General features: G+C 47.1%; 1 protein-coding gene across 1 annotated transcript in view; it reads left to right on the forward strand.

Annotated features, from left to right (window-relative positions):
- The window catches only part of CRISPLD2 (cysteine rich secretory protein LCCL domain containing 2), a 61,896-nt gene extending 39,000 nt beyond the window's left edge, over positions 1 to 22,896 (forward strand). Inside the window, exons 11-15 of the mRNA XM_033129194.1 lie at positions 244 to 287; positions 1,520 to 1,592; positions 4,041 to 4,116; positions 11,708 to 11,841; positions 20,413 to 22,896. Coding sequence (XP_032985085.1) covers positions 244 to 287; positions 1,520 to 1,592; positions 4,041 to 4,116; positions 11,708 to 11,841; positions 20,413 to 20,467 — 382 coding nt within the window. The 3' untranslated portion in view covers positions 20,468 to 22,896. The remainder of the gene's footprint in view (positions 1 to 243; positions 288 to 1,519; positions 1,593 to 4,040; positions 4,117 to 11,707; positions 11,842 to 20,412) is intronic.
- Positions 22,897 to 24,255: the final 1,359 nt, after the last annotated feature.

Below are 24,255 nucleotides of genomic sequence, written 5' to 3' on the forward strand. Positions count from 1 at the left end.
CTGAGAAGGGGTCCATAGTCTTCATCAGGCTGCCAGAGGGGTCCTTGGCACAAAGACGTTAGCAAATCACGTTCTAGAAAGTTCTCGTTCTAGATCCTGCTCTAGAATGTTCTAAGGGTTTTCAGACTAATGGGAAACAAGTAGGAAATGTCACGTTGAGGCTGTAAATAAAATAAGTGCAGGAGCAAGCATGCACATATAGAAGCCATTCTGTTTGCATTTACCTAATATTTTCTTTTACAGCAAATACAAGGCTTCCAGCTCATTCATGGTGTCAAAAGTAAAAGGTAAGCGGGTGGTCTTTTTTTTCTAATGTGACCATAATGCACGGGTTATTTGCGTTTCCCTGGAAATTTCATTTCCCTTAGTTGTTGACTTAGTGTTTCTCATAAATCTTAACATTGTTGTTCTCAGCAATGTAAAGGCTTTCTGAAGAGGTTCCTGAGGAACCTTTCTTTAACTAGTTTCTAGACCTATCTGAACTTGGCGTTGGCCCTAGATTGCCAAACCAGAAACATAGGCCTAGGGTTCCAGCTGAAAGTCACAGACACTTCAATGTCTGCGTCTAGAGTAGCAACGAGGGGGCATAGGACGTGTCAATTTCTACTGCTTGAGAAGGATTCTGGGCTCAGCAGAAAAAGGAGCTTAGTAGATTAGTAATGTCTGCCATGGACAAGAGAGGGAAACATGGTGTATGTTAATTTGGCAAGGGTGGGATGCATCCATGGGAGAGCACGCTGTAGTCACTCCCTCCTCAGGCCAAATTCTGCCTGAGGCTATTTTTGTAAATAAAATTTTATTGGCACACAGCCATGCCCATTCATGTATGCATCAGCTATGGCTGGTTTCTGCATCAAACGCCTTTAAGTATTTGCAGCGTAGACCATAGGGCCCACAAAGCTGGAAGTATTTGTTCTCTGGCCCTTTAAGAAAGAGTTTGCCCAGCCCTGGACTAGATGAGGACGTGCTGCCAGAGACCACAGGTGGTGAGTATTAGAACCACCACTTTCTTAACATCTGTTGTTTAAACACAACATACAACGTAGAAGAAAAGAGTCACCAGCCTCCTTGGAAAGAGCTCTAGACTTGGAATTGGAAACCTGGGTTCTCATTCATGTCCTGTGAGGTCTCAGCTTTTCTCAGCCTCAGTTTCCTTGTCTATGTAATTACAATAACACCTGCCATGAGGATCCAATGTGGTAACGTAAGGGAAAAGTTTCAAAATCGAAAAGCACTATGCAAATGAAACGTATTCTCCATCCACAGGGAAGCTATTGCGGGTAGTAACACCCTTGATCAATAAACACTCAGGCTATGGGTTTGTTTCATCCCTTGAGTGGCCTTAAGTGGAGTGCCAGAAGCCCTGGGACTTGACACCTGCTGGGTTCTCACCCCAGCTCTCTTTGAGGGCACAACAAAGCCCTAGGATCCAGTTGTCTAGCAGCCCATTTCATGGGCCGGTAGCCCGAGGCCCAGGTTTGCCGGAGGCCTGACCCTTCTCGACACTTCCTATTCACAGTGCAGGACCTGGACTGCTACACCACCGTCGGTCAGCTCTGTCCATTTGAGAAGCCGGGGACCCACTGCCCAAGGTAAGGCTCACTGGCATCTGGTTTTGTAAACACGGGGGCTACGAGAAGAAGGTGCCGTGCTGGGTTAGGGGTCATCTCCTGGCCGTGAAGCACAGCGGAGTTCCAATGTGGCGCTTGGATATGCACACCCAGGAAATCAGTCAATTCGTGCTCAAAGTCAAGGGCCCACGAGATCTTCCCTGAGACTGCTCGTTCTCAACCCTGGCTGCACATTGGAGTAGGCCGAGGGGCACACATTCCCAGGGTCTCTGCCCAGCGGGGCACCAGCCTCTTGAGAAGCTTCTGGGGGAGCCCTCTGGGCAACTAGGGAACTTAACTGAGAAAATGACTCTGCTCCACATGGTGCTATTCCCCACTCACTGGACAGAGTACTTACTTCACTTGTATAAATGACGTATTTGCCGCACAGCTCTTCCTAAGCCCCGTCAGACAGACCTCGAGATTTGTCATTCTTAGTCTCGTAGGTCAGTCTAGAACTCTGGAAGCTGGGAGCTGCTTGTGCCCTTTAAATCAGCTCGCTGATGATTCTTCTACTTGATCTGTGATATTTTCTATGGATCACTTTAGAAATAGCTTACTAAAACTCAGCTTTCTGAGGTATAATTTGCACACAGTCAAATTCACCCGTTAGAAGTGTACAACTCGATGCGTTTTGACAGATGTGTGCAGTCCTGCAGCCACCACCACAATCAAGATAGAGAGCGTTTTCATCACCCCAGAAAGTCCCCTTGTGGTCTGTCCCTTTTCCTCTACCTCCTCCCCATGTCCCCGCCAACCACTGATCTACTTTCTGACACTCTAATTTTGCCTTTTCTGCAGTTACATATACATGGAGCCATCACATTGTGTAGACTTTTATGTTGGGCTCCTTTCCATCTGCATAATGCTTTTGAGATTCATTCATGTTGTTGAACGTACCTGGTTTATGCTGTCATGTTGTCGTGTGGTGGTCTATTCTGTGGATGTACCACAATTTGTTTGCCTAAGGACTAGGTTTCACATGAGTCTGCCAAAACCTTAATGGGCTGAGTTTTGGAGGATGTGGCGTCATAACATAAGAGTGTCCTCCTAGCATGTATCTCTGAGGTACCCATTAGGTCCTCTCAGAAGCTGGGTGATGTAGCATCCTGTGAACCCTTATCCTGGGCCTGGAAGCTTGTAGATTCTAGAAGGGAAAGACTGACCTTAGCACTGATAGGTGGAGACCCCTGAGATGTGAGCAGAGAAGAGACCTGAGAGGGTGCCAGTGACAGAAGAGATGGGATGGTGACAGACAAGATGGGAGGATGGGATGGGGTCCCTGACTTCTCCCTTTTATTTCTCACCTTCACCTGTAGGTTTTCTCATTGGCTCCCACTGTCAGTGCCACCACCACGCTGACCCCCTCTTACATGTTCAAGGTGGGGGATAACAACCTTTTAGTAATTTCCCCAAAGATTAAAGAGAAGCAGAAGGAAATAATTTCAGCAAAAACAATCAAGCAAAAAGAAAAACTGGATATAGTACAAGTATCCAAAGTACAGGTTTCTGACCTGCCATTCTAGAAGATCTAGGAAAGAACATTCTTACCTACATTGTTGTTTCTTTTTAAAAATCTGTGTGTCACACACACACACACACACACACACACACACACCTTCTTTCTCTCCTCCCACCTCTGCCCCTTCCCCCATAGGATCATTTCAACTTCTCAGTCCCTTTGCCTGGCTTTCTTCCTTCCCAGAATCCTGCCTGTCTTGGGGCCAGATGGCTTCCGGGCACCATTTTGGTTTCTTGGATCTTGAGCTCCAGCTCATAGTGGACTGTTCCAGAAAAAGACAAAAGACCTTTTCTTAAGTACAGTTCATGTTTTTTCCTGGTTCGAGTCTCTCAAACCACGTAGGGCCCACCCATTGCTAGTTGGAGGCACTCACCTCACCCTGAATGAGGATGGCTGGGATGTGACAACTGCAACAGAAGTGATCTAACCCCTTGCCGCCTCCGGTTATCAGTGCCCCCTCCGTGGGATATTCTGTGACTCATTGAGGTGAGGGCCCTCCACCCTTTCCTCCCCCATACTGGGAAGTGGCCTTTAAAAGCTCTATTGATTATAATCTCCATAATGTACCCACAGTATGAACTGGCCAACGCCCAAGAGTGGGAGGTACAACCTCTTGCAATCCCATACTCACCTCTCTTAGATATTTATCCCCTTTGTTGTTTGTGTGTGTCTCTTGGTACGGGATTTTAAAATTCTATATGAGCTGTTTAAGAAGAGGAAAAATATCTTCACCACTGCTAGGGTGGGAGAGGTATATATATTTTTTTCTTAACGCGTGAACGGTATGGTAGTTTCCTTTCCTCGAAGAACCTAAATCTTGACATTCAAATAAAGAGGGCCAGCAGCTTCTCAAGAAGTATTGTATTCTGCTGATCATAGCAATCACAGAAATGTTTCCTGTTTTCCAGAGTTCATTGTCCAGCGCACTGCAAAGATGAACCATCCTACTGGGCTCCCGTGTTTGGAACCAACATCTATGCAGATGTGAGTATGCTGGCATTCTCAGTGACCACCTCTCAAAGCCTGTTAAGACCTCAGAAACCACGTTCCAAGGTCTGGATTCCAAAAACCTGAGATCTCATTCCTGTGCCTCTAGCTAAATTTAGACCACTCATTTCTGCAACCATTACCCTCGTTTCCTATTTATAGTACTTCCACCTATGTACGCTCATGCATACAGAAGCAGCTGTACCTCATCTCACACAAACGTTTTCATAGTTTGGTAAACTGAACCCTGCTTCCCCGCTGACATGCATTTTCAATGTGAAGCCTTTCATGAACCACATTCTTTATTTCCCTAAATATTTAGAAATCTTTCCAGCTTTCCTGATGCGCTTGTAGATACTGGTCCACTCTACTTGCTGCATTTCTTTTTGGCTATGTATACACTTAGCTAAAAGCACACAGAAGAAAATACAAATTATACTAATTTACTTCTTGTTAATAACCACTCTTATTATGTTAGAGCCTGTTCTTCTATATTTCCCTCCTAACTTTAGCAAGGAAGCTTTAGCCTGATTTTTAATTTTTTTTTTTAAGTGAATCCTCCAGAACATAGTCTGCTCCATCCAGCTGCCCAAAGTTTAGGGACAGGGTGACCCAGAAGATGTGACTATGGCCACTGCTCTACCCAACACGCTGTGTGATCCTCTTTCCAAATTGTTTACCTCACTGTTGAATGAGCCAGCTGGGATTTTCTAGTTCAGGGAATCTTCTAGATCTAAATTTCCATGATTAGATCAGCATCACTCATCTCCTGCTAGCATTTTTACTCAACCTTTTCTCATCTTCATTTTTACGATTCTCTCTCATCCATCACTGCCATCTTTGCCTCCATCTGCCTTCATTTGTTCCAGATTACTATAAATGTGGGGACACTGCGTTCTGTAAGGTCAAAGCAGCTTCATGGCTAACCTTTGTTACTTTTCTTTTTTCTTTGTGAGTCATTGTTCTTCTCAAAAGCTGTTCAGCCAAAATTGAGTTCTAAAAGTTTAATGAAGGAGTAAAATAATGTATATCAATTGTTATACTAAATATCTGAACCAAAGTTTGCTATTAAAATACAGAGACTTTGATTTTAAAATAAAGGGACGGGCCAAGTGATTCCAGCCAAATACAAAGAAATAAACAAATAGCAGGGGCAATATTGCTATCTGATAAAGTGGAATTTAAAGTTAAGCATACTGAATGGGACAATGCAATTAATTATTCAGTGACACCAAAAGTACAATTTATGAAGATATGAAAATCAAATCTATATGCACCAAACAACATAGCAGCTAAACATAAACCAAAAAAAAAAAAAAAAAGTTAGAAGTGCAAGGAGAACTTGATGAAAATTTAGTAGTAACATAAAGCTGCCTTTTACTATATTTCAGGTTCTTAAAAAAAAAAAACCTCTAGGTTTTGTTATCCCCATTTTACTGAGCAGGAAAGTGAGGCTCTGAATAAGCTGCCCAAATCACGCAGGCTGGTACGTGGCAAAGGTGAGATGCCACGAGGGTGTGTCTTGCCTTAGGCTCTGTTCTTTCCTGACTCTGTCTGCCTTGCTTGAATGTACCTGCACTCGTCATTACACAGATGTGAACAGGCATTTGGACGAAAACCTGTCTTCCGTCTTTAACTAACTTGTTCTCTAGGGTTTTGAGCTTTTGGAACCACAGTGCTCATGATGCTTTGGCACATAATAAGTGTTTGATTAACATTTGTTGAAGGAATAAATAAATAAAGATAATACAGTAGTCAATGCTTAAACAGCTCTTCAGAAAGTAAAAGAAAGAAGGACAGAGGAAAGAAGGAAGGAAAGAAGGAAGGAAGGAAGGTAGGAAGGAAGGAAGCAAGGAAGGAAGGAAGAGAAAGGGAAGGAGAAAGAAAAAGAAAAAGAGAGGAAGAGACAGAGAGGGGAGGAAGAAAGCAACCTCCGTTTCAGAGGTTCTTTTCTGGCCTTGGTTTCTAGGTCACTCTGTATTCTGGGAAATGATGATGCCTTTTGGAAAATGTCTGTTTAGCTAAGAGATTTATTTTGGGAGAGTTGTCTCCAGATCTTCGAAGGGCCTAATAGTGCTGCAGTTCCTGCCTGCTCATCCAGAGTGCATTACTTGGCAGACCCCTCACTTTGTGGTGAGCTGCAGGCAGAAGTATCAGGGTGTAGCCCCAAGAGCAGAGTCTGGGTCAGAAGACGCACCTTGAAGCCCCACCTGTGACATTTACCAGTTGTGGGATGGCGGGCAAGCCTCCCTGCCCCCTCTGAACCTCAGCTTTCTTATCTGTCCTTTCTTTCTCCCTTGGTGGTGGAGTTCTCACACTTGGGCATGCATCAGATCCCCCAGAGGGCATGTTCAAACACATTTCTGGCCCATCCCCCGCATTTCTGGCTCAGTGGGTCTATGGTGGAGCCAGAGAATCAGCATTTCGGAAAAGTTCCCCAGTGACGCTCATGCTGCTGGCCTGGGACCGCACTTCAAGGACTACTGGGTTAGAGACGACCGTTCCTGAGAATTTTCAGTAATGGTGAGAGTGACAGTGATGGTCAGTGGTGGTATTTGTCTTATTAACTAACATCTATTGAGCACATACTGTGTGCAAGCCTGCATTCAGCCCTTGATCTTTCTTAATCTTCACGATAGCCCTTTTAGGCTATTGCTGTCCCTGTAGAATAGTGGACAGCTTGCTGGCTCTGGGTGGCAGTCAGGGCTCTGCTGTTTACCAGCTGCGTGCTTTTGGGCAGGCTGTTTAACCTCCCTGAACCTCAGTTTGCCCTTCTGTTAAGAGGGAATAACAACAATAATACCTACCTTGCAGGGTTATTGGGAAATTACTATATCAACGCATCTAAGACACTAAGAAAAAAGCCTGCCTCGGGGATGCTGAAAAATGTTAGCGATGCTGATCCCCACTTTACATGGAGAAGTGAGAGACTCCAGGGCCACACAGGCAACAAGTGACAGATGTAGGATTGGCTTCCAGCCTCACTGAGACCAGGTCTCTGCAGATAAGTAGTTACTAAACATTCAGATGTCCGTGTCATATAGGGCCCTGAGAAGAGAAAGTAGACAACCTGTACCATTCTAGAAGCTTGGTGAGAGGAGAGGTGTGGGAGGAAGGAGGGGAGAAAAGGGAAAAAAGTATTTGCCCAACATCAGGGGTTGAAGATGTGAGTTATTGATAACGGTCGATACTATCGTGTGAGAAGGAGCTGGCGTGGGTGTGAGGTTTGCGTACTCACGGCCCATGGCTTGATGTTATCACAGAAAACGTCTGTGCCACTGGTACCCAGAAATCCTCCGGGGAGGGGAGGCAAAGGGCTGTCACAGAGGGTGCAGAACCAAAGGACACTGCCTCTTGGCAGCTTTTAGTCAAAACGGTGCCCCTCCCTGGTCTGGGTCCCAGGAGGGCGAGATTGGGACGCTAGAAAGATTAGTCCCTCGTGGTCCTCCAGCTGGAAAAAGCCTCGGGGCCTCCCTTCTGGGAACTCGGTTAGCAGAGTGAGCAATACCCGGAGAGACAGAAAAAAAGAAAATGCCAGTTCCGCCTGCCAGGAAAAACAATAGGGATGTTTGTGTTCACTGACAACGCTCACCTCACTGACAGCACATGTAGCAAAATTCTAAAATGATCATTTCCCTTCTAACATCTCTGTGCTTCTCTTTGAGATGGCTGTAAATTGATTATTTTTTCATCTTTGAGGGCGGGGAAACCCTTTTGAGAACTGGAAAGTTGTGGATCCTTTCTCCAGGAAAAAAAGAGCGGGGGGCTCCCTTGTGCCGAGAGGGTGGCAACCTTCCCTGTTGGCCCGGGACTGAGAAGTCCGCGCCCATGGCGTCCTGTGCTCAGTGCGAAACCAGAAAGTTCTCGCTGACCTTATTGGTTCAGAGTTCTGCCTGCACCTTCAGAGCCTCACAGATTCCCTGGAGGCCACTTGGGGCCAAGGAACCCTGTCCTCATTCGTTTATTTATTGAGGAAGACAATTGAGTTAGTCCAGGGTTAAAAACAAACAAAACAAAAGAAAACAAAACCCTGGCCTTCAGTTATCAGGTAAATCAGTCACTGAAAGCAAGAAATCCAATTCTCCAGTATGAATGCGTGTGTTGGCTCTGAGGCTCTCTGCCTTTTTAACAGCAATATTAGCTTCCCAGGGAACAAGCAGAGAGGGGTCTTCTGCTGTGAAGACTTTTTCTTCTCATGCGAAACCAGGAGCTTCTCTGGAATGACCCGGGTTTTCAAGGAGAAGGCAGTAGCTGCTCCCTTGAGAGGGAGTGTTTGCAGTTTCTGAAAGGGCCGCAGGTTCTGAGCAGTTAATAAGCACCTGCTCCAGTGACATTCCAAATTTTCAAAGAGCTCACTTTAATCCATTCTCTCATGTCTGGTGTTAGGGACCTGCTGGATGGGTTGCTTGTCCCATTCAAAAGGCAGTTCAGGGTACATCTTCCAAACCCAGATGGGCCAGGGACAGGGGCGAGGACAGGGGACAGAGGAACTCAGAGTGCTGTGCCGGGGACAGAGGCTGGGCCAACCACTCCCGGACTGCACTGATGACCTCTAGAAATCATTCTCCTCTAGACTAGGGCGCAGCGTTCTCTCTCCCTCTCTTTATCTCTTTCTCTTATTGTGGTAAAATATGCATAACAAGAATTTCGCTCTTGAGCATATTGGGACATGTTACGTATATCCTCATTGTTGGGTAGCAGATCTCCAGTTTTTCATCCTACAAATCTGAAACTCTGTACTCGTTGAAAAGCAGTTCCTCAGCCCCCTCCCCCAGGCCCCGGTAACCAACATTCTGTTTTCCATTTCTGTGAAGCTGACTCCTGTGGAGACCTCGTGTAAGTAGAATCATACAGGATTTGTCTTCTTCCCTCTCTTGTGCTTTTCATGAAGGAGGTGCCGGCTTGGTTGGGACCTTAGTCATCTGTGGAGACAGGGGATTAGTGGGTCCCAGGCACTGCAGAGGGGTGGCATGGAGAGGCAACCAAACGCAGACCCACCCTCCCGCTGAGTGACTCATTGCCTTGGCAGCACTGAAGTTTTCCAACTCAGGACCTAGTCAGCAGAGGCCTGTCTCCACTCCCTGCACCACACAGGGGCGGCCTACAGCATCGCCTAACCCTGTCCACCCCATCCACCCTTGACACGCATGGAGTCGACACGCTAAGCTCCCTGTCACGGCCATGGCCACAGGTGACTAGGTCGTGAGTGAAGGCAGGACGGCAGTTGGTCTTCCTGCCTTGTAGATATCGGGTTGGACTTTTTATCGTGAAGTTGGCAAGTTGCTGAGCTGGCCTGAGCCGCTGACTCCATATCTTCAGACGTCCCTGCGGCCATTCTCCGGGTGGCTCTATTGTTTTATATACAGGAATCCCCCGCTTTCCCAAAGTTTGCGTGACGTGAACTTTTAGAAAACAGGAGATACTCTTCACTTGATGGCATTTAGGCTACAGAAGTTTTCATAGAACACTCTACTTTCAGATAGTGGGGTTAACCTGTAATCGGAAGTCGTCAGACGTAAGCGGTCTAATAAAGGGGATATTTCTGTGATAAGACAGTGATTTGAAGCTGTATCAGTTTCTTACTGCTGCTGTAATAGATGACCACAAACTTAGTGGCCTAAACAGCACAAATTCCTTCTCTGATGGTTCTGGAGTTCAGAAGTCCGACATAGGCCTCACCAGCCTCACAGCAAGGGGTCAGCAGAGCTTCCCTCTGGAGGCTCCAAAGGATAATCCACTGTCTTGTCATTTCTGGCTTCTAGAGCTTCACCCATTCCTTAACCTGTGGCCCCTTCCTCCACCTGCAAAGCCAGCACTGGCAAGCGGGTCTTTCTCAGCCTGCTTCTCTCTGCCTCTGATCCCCGTCTCCCTCTTAAAAGGACGCTTGTGATTCTGCTGGGGCCACCTGGACGATCCAGGATACTCTCCCATCTCACGGTCTCCTTGACTTAACACAACTGCAAAGTCCTTTTTGCCACGTGAGGTCACGTAGTCAGAGGTTCTCGGGGTGAGGATGGGGACCTCTTTGGGGCCATTATTCTGCTGACCATAGAAGCATAGACTTTACACGTAGCCCGACCTCAGTTAGAATCTCTCCTAAGCCGTTAACTGTCTTTATGGCTTTGGCAAAATTGTTGAATCTTGCTAACCCCGTGCTTTGCGACCAGTCAAATGGGAATAACAGTAGTTACCCATCTCACTGGCAGATTAAATGAGACGACAAGCAAAAGGCCGTCTGGTACTTAACACGCTCAGTGTGAGTGTCAGCTCTGCTTACTGTGAAGGAGGCTGTCACCCCACAAATGTCACCCCACAGCTCAGCCCGTCTATGCCGCTCTGGCTGCAGCTGACAATCTCCTGACGAGCGTTTAAAATACTGAGTCTCGGGCTTCACCCCCGCGCAAGTGAATCTGGTGGGGGTGGGTGCGGTTGGGGGATCTGGGCACTGGCGTCGAGTAAAGATGCTGCAGGTGGCCCTGAGCTGCTGTGAAGATTGAGACCCACTGCCAAGGCCAGTGTCAGATTTTAGCGCAGGCCAGATGAAAGGGTCACAGAAGAGGCAGGGGGGTGTTCCTTACCTGGTTCGTAACCTTGAGTGTGTGTCAGAACCACATAGCCTTCGTTTGGGGACGTTCTCAGTCTGTGGGTGGGGGTGAGGCCTCAGGAGCTTGCATCTTTAACAAGTACCAGCCACCCCACCCTGAACGAATTTCCCCAGCTTTGAGAAATGTTGATTCATTAACTCTCAGACAACCCGATCTGAGGACCATTTTTCTATTGGGTAAGTTAAGGCCCTAAGGACAGTTTTAAAATGAGGGTTTTGTTGCGCAGGAATTGGACTATGTGATGCCTTTAGAAAACAGCATACCCGACCACTGCTTGAAGCCCAGTAGCTCCCTGAGCACCTAGAATAAAGCCAGACTCCCACTGTGAGCCTCACAGCCCCCCGTGACTGCCCTCCTCACCTCTCCCACCTCTCCTGTCACATTGTGCCTGACTCGCTCTATTCCAGCCACCTGAGCCCTCTTTCTGTTCCTTGGACAGGACCTCAGGGCCTTTGCACAAGCTGCTCCCTGTGCTGTGCTCAGAGATAGTCCCATGACTGTGGCCAGTTCCTTTTGGTCACTCAGATTTAAGCTCAAATGTCACATCAAGAGCAGTCTTCCCTGATTAACTGTTCTAGAATTGCTCCCTCCACCCATTTTGTCTCATGATCTGGCTTTATTTTCTTCATAGCTTGAGTTACTTGTTTGCGTATTTGTTTCCTTGTCTGTTTCCCTCCATTCTATGAAGGCAGGGTCTTTATTTTATTTTTTTTTTTAGAATCCCCCTGCATCTAGGACAGTTCCTGGCACAAAATAATAGGTGCTTGGAAAATATTTTTCAAACAAATGAACACATGAATGAATGACGCCAGTTCTCTCCGGAGAGACCGCGGAGGAATCAAAGTGGTGATGGTCATTTCCTCATGGGAGACATGACCAAAACCTCACCACTCGGGCCGCCAAGTGGTGGTTGGCCCCCAGCAGGGCTGCACCCAGGAACCCGATCTCCTTGACATTGATCAGTACTCTTCCTGCATTTTCAGACGTCGAGCATCTGTAAGACTGCTGTGCACGCAGGAGTCATCAGGAATGAGAGTGGGGGCTACGTGGACGTGATGCCTGTCGATAAAAAGAAGACGTATGTGGGCTCGCTCAGGAACGGGGTCCAGTCTGAAAGGTAGGGCTGCGTTCTCTCTCACAACATCCAAGGCTAGCAGGGGTGGCCCTTGGGGGTCCTGGCAAGGTGGGCCCCAGACAGTGCCCATTAAAATAAAACTTGAGCAGACTTGCACTAATGCTTCACCAGAACACACAGGACAAGCCTGTTCTCTTCTCTTCCTTTCTTTTGTCAAAATAAGAACTTTTTTCTTTCTATTACCAGTGCATGATTCTGTAGAAAATTTAGAAACATCAGATGAGCCCATAGAGACACAGTCATCCATAACCTGTCAACTGGGGGAGTTACTGTTACATTTTTGGTGCCTATCCCTCTGGCCTGTTTTCCATGTGTGGGCAGCGTTTTTGCCCCCACAAAACAATGGAATCAAATGATAGTTTCATAGTGGTTACATATGGCTACATGATAATATAGTTACATATCATTACATAAGAGCAGGTCTGCTTCTTACCAGCTTTGTGACCTTGAACGAGCCACCTGATTTCTCTGAGCCTCAGTTTTCTCACCTGTGATATGGGGATACCAGTAGTCCCTACTTCATAGGGTTGTTGGGAGGATTAAATGAGATGGCACCCAGCTCTTCTCATAAGGATAACAGTCATATTGGAGCGGGGCCCACCCTAATGACCTCATTTTAATCTAATTACCCCTTAGAGGCTCGATCTCCAAGAACACTCACATTCCAAGGCTACTGGGGTGGGAACTTCAATGTGTGAATTTGGGTCAGGGGAACGCCACACAATTCAGCCCATAACAGAGAGGGATGCTGAAGACTTTATATCTGAGGGGCCCTCTTTAGAGAAGCAATATGACATCGAGAACACAGTATGTGCTAAGGCCACTCGAAGCTTGAGCTTTCATGGCTCCATGGAGCGTGGCACCTGTCCCCACCCTTCCATCATCTTCCCGGGGCGCTTTTGAGCCTCAGGACAGCGCCGTATATGAACACACTGTGGAATCAAGCGATGCAAACCACAGGCATTTCTTCCCAGGGGCTTCTGCACAGTCACTGCCCTCAGCCCCCAGGAGCTAGAGTTAACAGCTTCTGCCATTTCTCCCTCAACGTTTGCAACCTTTGTTTGGGAAAGGCTTAACGAAGGGAAATTCCATTGATTTAATGGGAGGGAAATGAAGCCGCTGATGAGGTGGAATTTCCTGGCCAGGCTAGAAAGCAAGCCCAGAACACCAACCTATTGTGCTTTTTGTGCACTTGAAGAGAAACAGTCGTTCTGAGGCGGGGCTCGGTTGGCCTTTGTTCTCTGCCTATATTTACTGTTGAGGACATCACAGCAGCTCCCCAGGGCCACAACAAGAGCTTATCGTGTGGCCCCCACAAGTGGGTATCTGGGGAGAGCAGGGAACCAAGATGGGATCCCAGGAATTGGCTTCTTTCCCACTGTCACAGCCCCCTCACTCCAGGGAGACCTGTTTTTCTTTGGCTCTTTCCAAAGGACCCACCTGAATGGCCACTGTCATTATGAGTATCTTTCAGGTAGCCTTTCCCAGGCCCAGAGTGGCTGACACCCACCACACTATTCAGCAGCTACCTCCTACCCCCCGAGTGGTGGTCAGGTGTGTGTGTTGTGGGGGGTGTGGGGGGACCTCAAAGTGGGCTCCTAGGCCAGCAGCATCCAAATCACCCAGGAGTTTACTAGAAAAGTAGCTTCTCGGGCCCACCTCAGACCTGCTGAATCAGAAACGGGGGGTGGGCTCTGCAGGCTGTGTGACATGCCCTTCAGGGTCCTGATGCATACTGGAGGATGACAGGTGCCCCTGGAAGGATGATGGAAGGTCACTGTGTCTCCGGCACACGCAGTCAGCACTGTACGTGATTCTGATATTTTGTCAGTAAGCATCATTCATGTACTACATACTCACTGTGTGCCGGGACCTGCTGGGATCCATGGCACCCTGCACAGACAGAGGGAAGACGCTAGGCCGGGAGGGCACAAAGGGTCCGATGGCATTTGGGATCCTGCTGCACTGTTTGTCCTTGGGTAGGCAGTCTCCCCGAGTTTCGGTCCCTTCTCTGTCAAATGGTTGCTATGAGGATGAAATGGGGCGGTATGTAGGAAGGCTTATTGGTGGCTCATAGTAAGAGTCCCCAAAATCCTGTGGCCCTCATTGGTATGGCATAACTTCTAAGGTCAAACCTCAGGGCGCTATGGCTCTTTTCACGTAGGACCATAATGTTGTAAGAAATAGTGTATGTGGATTATCTTCCAAGGACAAGGGGAAAAGCCTCTTCCAGTAATTCAGTCTTTCCTCCTTGCATCCATCGTTCTGATCTGCACTCACCCATCAGGCGTCTTACACTTGGTGAGCGCTTGCCATGTCCCAGGCACTGGGACCCAGCAGGGAACACACAGCCTGCCATCCGCCCTTGTGGGACTTATCATATAGTGGGGGACAGACGATGCAGAAGCAATGACTTTAGTAGCAGAGCACAGGTGGTCCGTGTCACGGGGGGAAGTGCAGGGAGCTGAGCACATCAAGCAGGGTCCCCCATCTTACTGTCCAGAAGCGCCTCCTGGTGACATGGCTCCAGCAGATATGTGGTCATCTCTGGCATGGCCATGCTCCATCCTCCCTTTGTTTAGATGGGATCTCAGCAACCCTCTACACAGATCCCGAGGCTGAGAAATTTCCCCAGTACCTGGTCCCATGAGGAACTGTGGGAACCCACCTGGGGCCAGAGGGTGGCATTGTCTCCAACATCTGCTGGGACCCTAGAGTGGTCACAGTTGGTCCCAAGGGAGATGTTGGTCCCATACTGCAACACGTTCACAGCAAACTGCTTTCTAAATTCAGGGCATCCTTCAGTCAATCAACAAACCAACAAAACCCTCCAGAACAAAGGTCTCAGCACACGGGCCAAAAGTCGGTTCTGCTTCAAAGTGGCATTGGTTTAGCAATGACCTTTTTCTAGAAGAGGATTTCCTAAAAGTTTCGAAAGGTCACCATGTAGAATTGGGACAACATCAGCGGGCAGGCACCTTCTCTATCTCACACACATGCCCATGACGGATAGCAGAGGAAGGTGTCAGGAAGGGCTTTGGATGTCGGGACTGGGGTTTGTCCGAATAGCCTCAGGAAGAAGCTAGGCATCTGGCTGAATATCAGCTCAGGGCTTTTTCTTAGGCCAGCACTATTTTTTAAGACATATTTCACAAGGAGATTAGGAAATACACCAACAATGACACGGACAACTTCTCGGTCCCTCCCAGGGCAGGTCACCCTGCTCCCAGAACTGCCAGCTGTCCTCTCTCTTTAATCCAGTCAGTGCTGTGTGGTGCCAAGTGATGGTCAGTTCCTCCCTAAGTGATTTTCACCAGCAGGGTTGACCCTCCAGGACACAGCCTTATGTTTGCAGCTCCTCAGGGACCTGCAGGCCCCTGCCTCCCGATGGGCTCCTAGCAGCTGAGCCCCCCATTGCGATTTTGGGTCAGCCAATGCCATCTTCAGGGCTGGTATGGCCACAGTCTGTCCATTTAGGGTAATGGTTAGAAAGGGGTCCCAGAGCTTTGACAAGTCTGGACTCATATTCCAGCTACGCCTGGAACAGGTGTTCCATTTGGGGCAAGTTGTGTCACCTCTCAGAGCCTTGGTTCCTGTCTGTAAGTGGGAAGAACCTGAGAGATCTCGTGGGGTTACTGCAAGGAATGGATGGGTAAAATGACCTCTTAAAGGACTGAGGCAGCGTCAGTTGTGTAGTATGTGTGTGTGCTGGACAGAGCTGCTGGCACAGAGAGGTGAGTGTCAGCCCCAGGGCAGGGTGAGTGGCCCTCAGAAGGCTGGGAATCGTTAGCCAGGGCTGAGATGGTGACACCACCTGAGGCTACAGACACGTAATTTCTCAGAGCACATTTGTCACAGCTCATCAAGTAGATCAGTGTTTCATGTTCACTGAGTCAGCTGACGGGAACGTCCCAGAATCTTCTCTGACCATCCAGGTTCTTCCCAAGTTCTACAAGGGAATATTTGGGTTGGTTTTTCCTTCCTTCCTTTCTTCCTTCCTTCCTCCCTCACTTCCTTCCTCCCATCCATTTTTCTTTCTTTTTAAAATAAGACTAGAGAAACTTCAAGAAATAGTGAAAATAATTTTAAGAAATTGCTATCACCGAAAATCCCACCCCCAGAAAGGACCACTATACCCATTCTAGTATGTTTCCTTCCAGATTTTTTTCTGTTTACACACAAGCACCTTATTTTTAGTGTTTTTTTTTTAACTATAAAAATGGGATCATATTATCTGTATCACTCTGTTGCTGTTTTCAGTCAGCAACAGATCGCAAATGTCTGTCCAAGTCATGTCTGACGCAGCCACGCCATCTGTTTCAGTGGCTACACACTATTCCCTTGTGTGGACAGACCGTCACTTCTTTTTTTTTTTTTTAACTTTTATTTATTTTAAGTGTGTTTTTCCAGGACCCATCAGCTCCAAGTCAAGTAGTTGTTTCAATCTAGTTGTGGAGGGCGCAGCTCATGGTGGCCCATGTGGGGATGGAACCGGCGACCTTGTTGTTAAGAGCACCGTGCTCTAACCCATGAGCTAACTGGCTGCCCCCAGACTGTCATTGCTTTACCCAGTTGATGGACATCTGTGTTGTTTCCTTTTTTCTTTTACCGTAATAAACAACACTGCAAAGAACATCTTTGCACAAGCTCGTACGCTTTCCTGACACTTTCTTTTGGTAACTTCCTCCTAGTAGCGGAGTCACAGCTGCCAAATTATCTCTTTAGGCATTGCAGAGCATGTCTCTCTCCTGTTTAAACCCTGCCCCCAATGACTTTCCATTTCGATAAGAATCAAATCTCCTCCCCTTACCACACAAGGTCACACCTGATGCCAACCCTGCCCACTGCTCCACCCTCTCCTGCTGCATTGCTCGTCTTCATTCAGCACTTCGCCTCAGCAGCATTCGCGCTGTGCTGCAAACGTGCCAAGATCGTTCTCCCCGCAGGACCTTTGCACATACTTTATCCAACCCTGAACCCTTCCACCTCCTATAGATTCCTGTAGCTGGGTCCCCCTTGTCATTTGGATCTACGCACAAATGCCACTTCTCTGAGGAAGCGTCTTCTATTGAGTCTATGGTCACTTTCCCCGATCTGGTCTGATCCCATTGCCCTGGATTTTATTGTCCTTCCAGGACCCACCACTCTCTGAAATTATTACTTACACATGTTTAGCTGTTTATCTTCTGCCCCCCAGACCGTAAGCTCCATGAAGGCAAGAACCCCATCAGTTTTGTTAACCCCACGTCCCCAACATCCAACCCAGTGCCCGGCACATAGTAGGTGCTCAGTAAACAGGGATCGAGTTCAGCAATTTGTTTAGAACTGGTTGAGGGATTTCTAATACCCTTTATGAAAATTGTTTAGTGCCTTTATTAAAATGTTCAATACCTTTTATGAAAATTGCTCGGAAATGCTGTGCCAACTCACGCTCCCTTTGTTTATGTAAGGGAGTTACAAGGTAACCCAACAACAGAATCAGAAACCAAGATTTTGAAAAATTGGTTATTTTATAATTTATCAAATCATACCAGTTTTTCATCAAACAAGCACAACTGTCCACTTAGCTAGCAGAAATGGTACTTAGTAAGTGAAACATGAACAAATGGGGACCCACTGCAGGTTTTTTGACCAACCCAGCGCTGGGGAATTCTTTGCCTGAGGCTGCGCATGAGACAAACATCAGATGTTATCACATCAACACCCTCATGTCCTCAGCACATTGTCTGATGTGTTAAGAAATACACACCCAGTTCAGTGGGCCTGCTCTTGCCTCGAAGGTAGACGAGGTGTTCAGTGGGGGTGCTTGGTAGATCCAGGAAAACACCCAGGTACCTTGGGGTACCTATATGGAGGATAGCCTGAATAGCCCCCTGTACCTGGGTTGTTTGGAGCCCTGGGAATGGGAGAATCCACTGCCCCGACTCCCAGCAGTAAGTCAGAAGACACAGACCCTGGTAATTTTCCCCAGTGTGGCTTGCCCACCATGTGGAGGAGCCAAGTGCCTTGTGGCTCTGGGTGGTTCTCCCAGACTATTCATTTGGGCAGAGAATCCAAGGAAATCTTGCAACCCAGAGGTCTGAGGAGGGCCCTGGAATCTGAGCTTTCCAGAAACCAGCAGGGCAGCTGGGGTAGTGCCAGCACCTGCATGGACGCTCTCTACCTCTGCATGATCCAGTGAGGATGGCTGGCACGGAGGCCACCTCGGCCGAGCGTTCTGCTCTGTCCAGGCTCTTGGCTTTTCCTCACAGCTCCATCTCACCAAGGGCTCCTATGTGATCCACATTTCAAAAGTTCTATCCTAGGGTAACCAAAAGCGTGAAGCTGTCATGGGGAAAAAGGGGAAACAGGGATTCCCAGCAGCTTGTTCCGTGCAGATGGCTGATCTTGCCAAGTATTCTGAGAGGGCAAGGGCCACCTATCTAGTCCAGCGGTTTCCAATCTGGGTCCCTTGCATCTGGAGGGAGCACTCTAAGGAGATCAGACTTAAGTCATGGCTGGGCTGTTCATCTTAACGCTCAAACTTATTCATAATGAGTGAGATGCAAATTAAAACTGTAATACATATGGATGCCATTCCCTAGTTTAGACTGGCTGAGAACTAAAAGGTAGATGACATGCTGTGCTGGAAAGCATGCAGGTTAAACAGGGGGGCCTCATGCAAAGTCGATGGAAGCTGTCAACTGGCACAGACTTTGTAGAGGGCAGCTTGGTGAGCTGTCTAAATCACAAATGCACACATCCTTTGTTGCAGCAGTCCCCCCCACTCCAGGAGCTCATCTGCAGGTACTCTTCCTACATATGCAAAAAGTCCTGGACAAGATTGTTCTCTGTAGCATTGTTTGCAAAAGCAAAAGGTTAGAAACAACAAAATATCCATTAAAAAGGACCCAGTTGTCTGTAGTATTATACTTCAATACAATAGAATACTATGCAGTTGAATAAAAAGGATGAGAACGCTTTCTCTGTATAGAAAGCCACTACTAATAGCTGTAACAGGACAATAACAAATGTTGGCAGTGAGACACTGGAACCCCTCCCTCAGGCACTGCTGATGGAAATGTAAATGGTGCAGCCACTGTGGAAAACAGTTTTTCTAAAAAGTCGAACCTGCAATTAACATACAACCCAGCAATTCTGCTCCTAGGTATCCACCCCCCCAAAACTGAAAACATATGTCTACACAAGCACTTGTACACAAATGTTCACAGCAGCTTTATGTATAATAGCCAAAGGTGGAAAGAATGTAGATGTCCGTCAACTGAGGAATGGCTAAGTAAAATGTGGTATATCCATGTAATGGAATATTATTTTGCAATAAAAAGAAATGAAACACTGATTTATGCTACAACATGGATGCACCTTAAAAACATGCTCAGTGAAAGAAGCCAGTCACAAAAGGCCACATACATTGTATGATTCCGTATATGAAATGTCCAGAATTGACAGATCCTTAGAGGCAGAAGTTGCCAGGGCTTGCGGGGAGGGAAAATTGATTATAAACAGTCACAAAAGAACTTTTTGGAGTGACTATAATGATCTAAAACTGGATTGTGGGGATGATTGCACAACTCTATAAATTCACTAAAAAGCATTCAATTGTACATTTAAAAAGGGTGAATTTCATGGCATGTTCTACTTCAGTGAAGCTGTTTAAAAAAGCTTTTGGTTAGCTAAAGGATTTAATTCCTATCTTGAGAGGGTAGTTTTTACTAGCTGTGTGACCTTGGGTAAGTTGCTTAATTTCTCCTTGCCTCTATTTCCTCACTCGCAAAATACGGTGTTTCCCGGAAAATAAGACCTAGCCAGACAATCAGCTCTAATGTGTCTTTTGGAGCAAAAATAAATATAAGACCTGGTCTTATTTTACTATAATATAAGACCAGGTATGATATGATATGATATGATATGATGTGATGTGATGTGATGTGATATGATATGATATGATATGATATGATACTGGCTCTTATATTAATTTTTGCTCCAAAGGATGCATTAGAGCTGATTGTCTGGCTAGGTCTTATTTTCAGGGAAACAGGGTAGGGATACTAACAACACCTACCTGGGAAAGAAGGCAAAAGGGAGGATACAAAGTACTTTGCACGATGCTCAGCACAGAATCTGAGCACGGTCGGCATGCCGTTTTAATAACAGCGGCACATGCATTATTGTTATAGTTAGTAATCACTCCTATTAATCGGTCAACCAGATGGCTACTATTTTGGTTCACAGGTGGTAGCGAAAACCAGGCAGCAGTCTTGGAGGGTGAGTTCAATTCAGACAGACTGGGGCCAATAAGTCCCAGAGCTAAAAGAAAATAACTTAACAACCCTGACCTAGATTCAGGCCCAGGTCCATTTGCAAAGAGAATGGAATTCGCCAGCTGTTCCTGGCTGGGGCAGACTCTCTTTCCAGCAGCTGTTGAGAAATATCCCTCAGTCATGGTTCTTCCACCACCGGGACATGAGGGGCACCCACCTCTCCCTTTCCAGCTAGAGTCCCTATAGGAAGTCCTCCTTCTATAGATAACATGACCTCTCCCTTCTTTTTCAGCTTGAGGACCCCTCAAGACGGAAAGGCCTTCCGGATCTTTGCTGTCAGGCAGTGAACTTCCAGTGCTGGGGAGAAGGGGCGTCTTCTAGAAGTCTTCGGGGTTTTGCTTTTTATTTTTATTTTATCCTTTGGGGGTGGGCTGGGGATATGGAAAGTCAGGAAAGTTCCTTTGAGTGGTGTTCAATGTCCCATCCTTCATGCTCTAGTCTCATTTCCGCACCGTGGAGAAACAGTGTCCGTGGGCACCTGGCTGGACAACTGGTGACCGGTCCTGCTGAGGCCTGGGGGTCTCCATCTGGGTGCCCTCTCTGCACAGTCACCTGAGAAAGTCCTTCCCGTGTGTACTTTTTTTGGGGGGAGGGGGTGGAGAGAGGATTCCAAACCTGCAGAGAGGGCACCGGCTTTGGAACTCACCGGGTAAGGTGTTCAGGCGCATGGAAAGGCATACTGAGCACTCATGGCGGGGAGTTTCAGGAATGGGGTAGAAGGTAGCTATTTAAAAAATTACAAACCACAGTCCATCCCTACCAGTGGAGAAAAATGGGTTTAATGTTTGCTGGTCAGACAAATGGGCCGGAACAGGGGGCCAGGGAAGTAAGACTCAGGCTCTATCCTGGCACCCATCCTTGCTAGCGTCCTGCCACGAGCAGGCTGGTTCTATATACAGCAGTGCTGGTTTATTTAGAGTTCAGCAGTAACTCCAAAGATTTATCTTGTCTTTGTCGTTCCCTTCACCCACGTGGTCCATCTGTTTGCTGCCGTGACTTTTGGTCTCGTTGAGGACTAATGAACCAGGATCCTTTTTTTTACCCCCTCCCCATTGTGGCTCCCGCACCTGCCCCGACGAGTTTACGTGTCCTGTTTCACAGCGGGGTCTTTCCTTTGCAAGCGATTCTGTTTGAAGCCCCACTTTTTTATTTTAAACTCCTCGCCTCTGTTGGTTCCACGGAGATGTCTAAGAACAGCCAAAGAAGGGCTGTTCGGTTGCTGCTTTTAAAAAAAATGACAAACGTGCAGATTGTGCTTCCATCCGATGACCTATTTTTTAGGAGTGGGAGGAATGGATTCCTTAGTGCCTTCCTTGCCGAAGTTAGCAGCTTTGGGGAGAGGAACGGTCTGTGGTTATGAAACCATCCTGCGGTGTAATAACAACAAGAAAGGGTAACACTCTAGAAGGATTTCTCTTCCTGTTTTTGTGGAACAGCGCTTGCCAAATGTTCCCGAGGCTCCGAGGAGCGTGGTGCTCTCTGGCTTCCATCACTTTATAAAAGTTCTTCATAAGCCCAGACCAAAAACCCACAGTGAAATCAAATCCACTTTTGTAAATAGCGTTTCTTTACGGAAGGTAAAATTCCACCCTCCAGCGCAAGCCTGGCCAATAGAACACTTTGGTGAGTGCCAGGTTCAAAGTTGATTTCACTCTCCATCAAAATATTTCAAAGACAAAGGCATCCGCAGAAAAAGAAAAAAATGGTGTGTTGTTGAGTGCAGTCCTAATTAATGCAAAAACTGACGGTAGATAGCTACTCCCCTCCCCCCTTTAGGGAGTTTGAATAAACAATGAAGCTCTGAGCTCCTCAGAGCTGAAATTTGTGGGACTGTTTTTGTTGTGTGTACTGTGGGGCTTGTAGTCATTCATTGGTTCTGACTGTTCACCTCAAATGTCAGAGTGAAAGCATTTGGTCCGCTTGTCAGATACTGTGTCTGGTTACCACCAAAGATCTGAGTACTAGGAAATTTCTGGATATTATGTGTTGGTGCTACTGGACTTCTGCTTGTCATCAGCCCTTTGTGGCTGTGGCTGTGGTTATGTCGAGCCTGCAAGGCTGGGTGTTTAGAATTAGTGACATCCAGGGGAATTTCACTGGGTTTGCTTTTGAAGCCTCGTGCTGGAGGCAGAATTCTGAAACTTTCAGAGTGAATCGACTCCATCGTTTTCAATTAAATTCCCGGGTTCCTGAATGCCTCATTAAGCAGACCCATCGAATAACATAGAAAGTTCTCACCCAGAGCCAGATCTTGTGTCTTTTTCATCTTCACGAACATTTTGAAACTGGAACTATTTTTCTTCTGAAAATGGAAACTAAGATTACAAATAATCAGCCCTTGTAATCAGGGACCACCTCTAATTTTGTGTTTAACAGTGTCTATTGCACCATCAGCACTTAACCCATAAAAAGATGGTAAATTAGGCCAACCGTGTTTCTGGGTCTCCTGCCCACAAAATGAAAAGTTTCAGTGCCTTTTAGATTTTTGTCCCACCGTGTTCTGAGATTTCATATTGTCTGTAGGCTCACTCAGCCCGCAGCTTATGTGTGTGCTTTTTTCTATGAAAAATGATGTATTTTACTACTTCCTATGTACAAACGTTTATTGTAAAAAAAAAAAAAATGTGCTTTGCATAAACAGGGACCACATTGCTGTTGTTTCAATAAAACTGGTTTGATTTCTAAAACTTTTCTGTGCCATATCTTTTATGGACAAATCTGAACAGTCTGTGAAATAAACCATTTAAAATCTCCTTACAGGCTGTTAGCTCTTTTGTTTACACTACTTGTACCAGGAAGGAATGTTGCACACAGGCCAGAGATGCTAATTACTGCAGTATTTCTGGAGCCTTGAGGAGACCTCCACCTGCTAAATGGCAAGAGATGTCACTTAAAGTATGCAATGTCACACATGTCATTGTGTGTGTGTGTGTGTGTGTGTGTGTGTGTGTGTGTGTGTGTGTGTGTGGCGGGGGAGCATTTGTCAAAATGCAGGTCCAGCAGGTCTGGGGTGGGTGGGGCCTGAGAGTCTGCATTTCTCAGGAGCTGCCCGTGGCTGACACTGCTGGTCCTTGCATCATTCTCTGAGTGGTGAGTAGCGACAGGCTCAACTTCATTCTGTCACTGTCGTTGCTTGGGCTGCCATCCCAAAATACCACAGAGTCGGCGTCTTAAACCACAGAATTTGATTTCTCCCAGTTTTGGAGTTGGAAGTCCAAGACCGAGGTGCCAGCAGGGCGGGTTTTCCCTGAGGCCTCTGTCCTTGGCTGTAGACGGCCACCTTCTCACTGTGTGTGTCCTTTCCTCTGCATGCATCCCTAGTGTCTCTTCTTGTAAGGACACCAGCCCTCCTGGATCAGAGCTCCACCCTTAGATCCCATTGAACCTTCATTACCTCCTGAAAGACCCCATCTGCAGATACAGTCCCATTGAGGCTTAGGGCTTCAACATAAGAATTTAGAGAAGGGGGACACCATTCAGTCCCTGACAGTCATCCTGTTCTTGAAAAGGCATCGACTTCTTTTCATCTGAGTGCAGTCACGTGTCCTCCTGTGCCCCAATGCACCATAGCCTGCGTCCTTGCTAGCGTCCTGCCACGAGCAGGCTGGTTCTAGGTGCAGCAGTGCTGGTTTATTTAGAGTTCAGCAGGGACTCCAGAGATTTGTCTTTGTCCTGCCCTTCGCCCACGTGGCTCATCTGTGTGCGGCCATGACCAAGCGATTGCAGGGGCACCTGGCTGGCCTTTTTCATCTCGCCATCCATGCTTCTGCCTCTGCGTTCACAGTTCCCCTATATATGACTAGTGCTGCTCTTTTCCATTGATGGTGCAATAGCTTTCCTCTCTAATACATATGGCTCAGGCTTTTTAGACGGCAATTTTAAAATACTAAGTAAGCAATTGTGCAGATGGATTGCCAGAATCGCGGAGGTTGGAGAGTCATGGCTGAGGTGTGGGGAACACTGGTTTCTGACAAAAGCATTGTCAAGTCCATAGAAAGGCCTCACCCTTGGCAGCTCCCCCGGAGCGTGGGGGAGCCTCCCTCCCAGCTCTCCTCCTTGGAATGTGCAGCCAATC

The sequence above is a fragment of the Rhinolophus ferrumequinum genome, chromosome 15 (genome assembly GCF_004115265.2).
Source record: "Rhinolophus ferrumequinum isolate MPI-CBG mRhiFer1 chromosome 15, mRhiFer1_v1.p, whole genome shotgun sequence".
Taxonomy (NCBI): Eukaryota; Metazoa; Chordata; class Mammalia; order Chiroptera; family Rhinolophidae; genus Rhinolophus; species Rhinolophus ferrumequinum.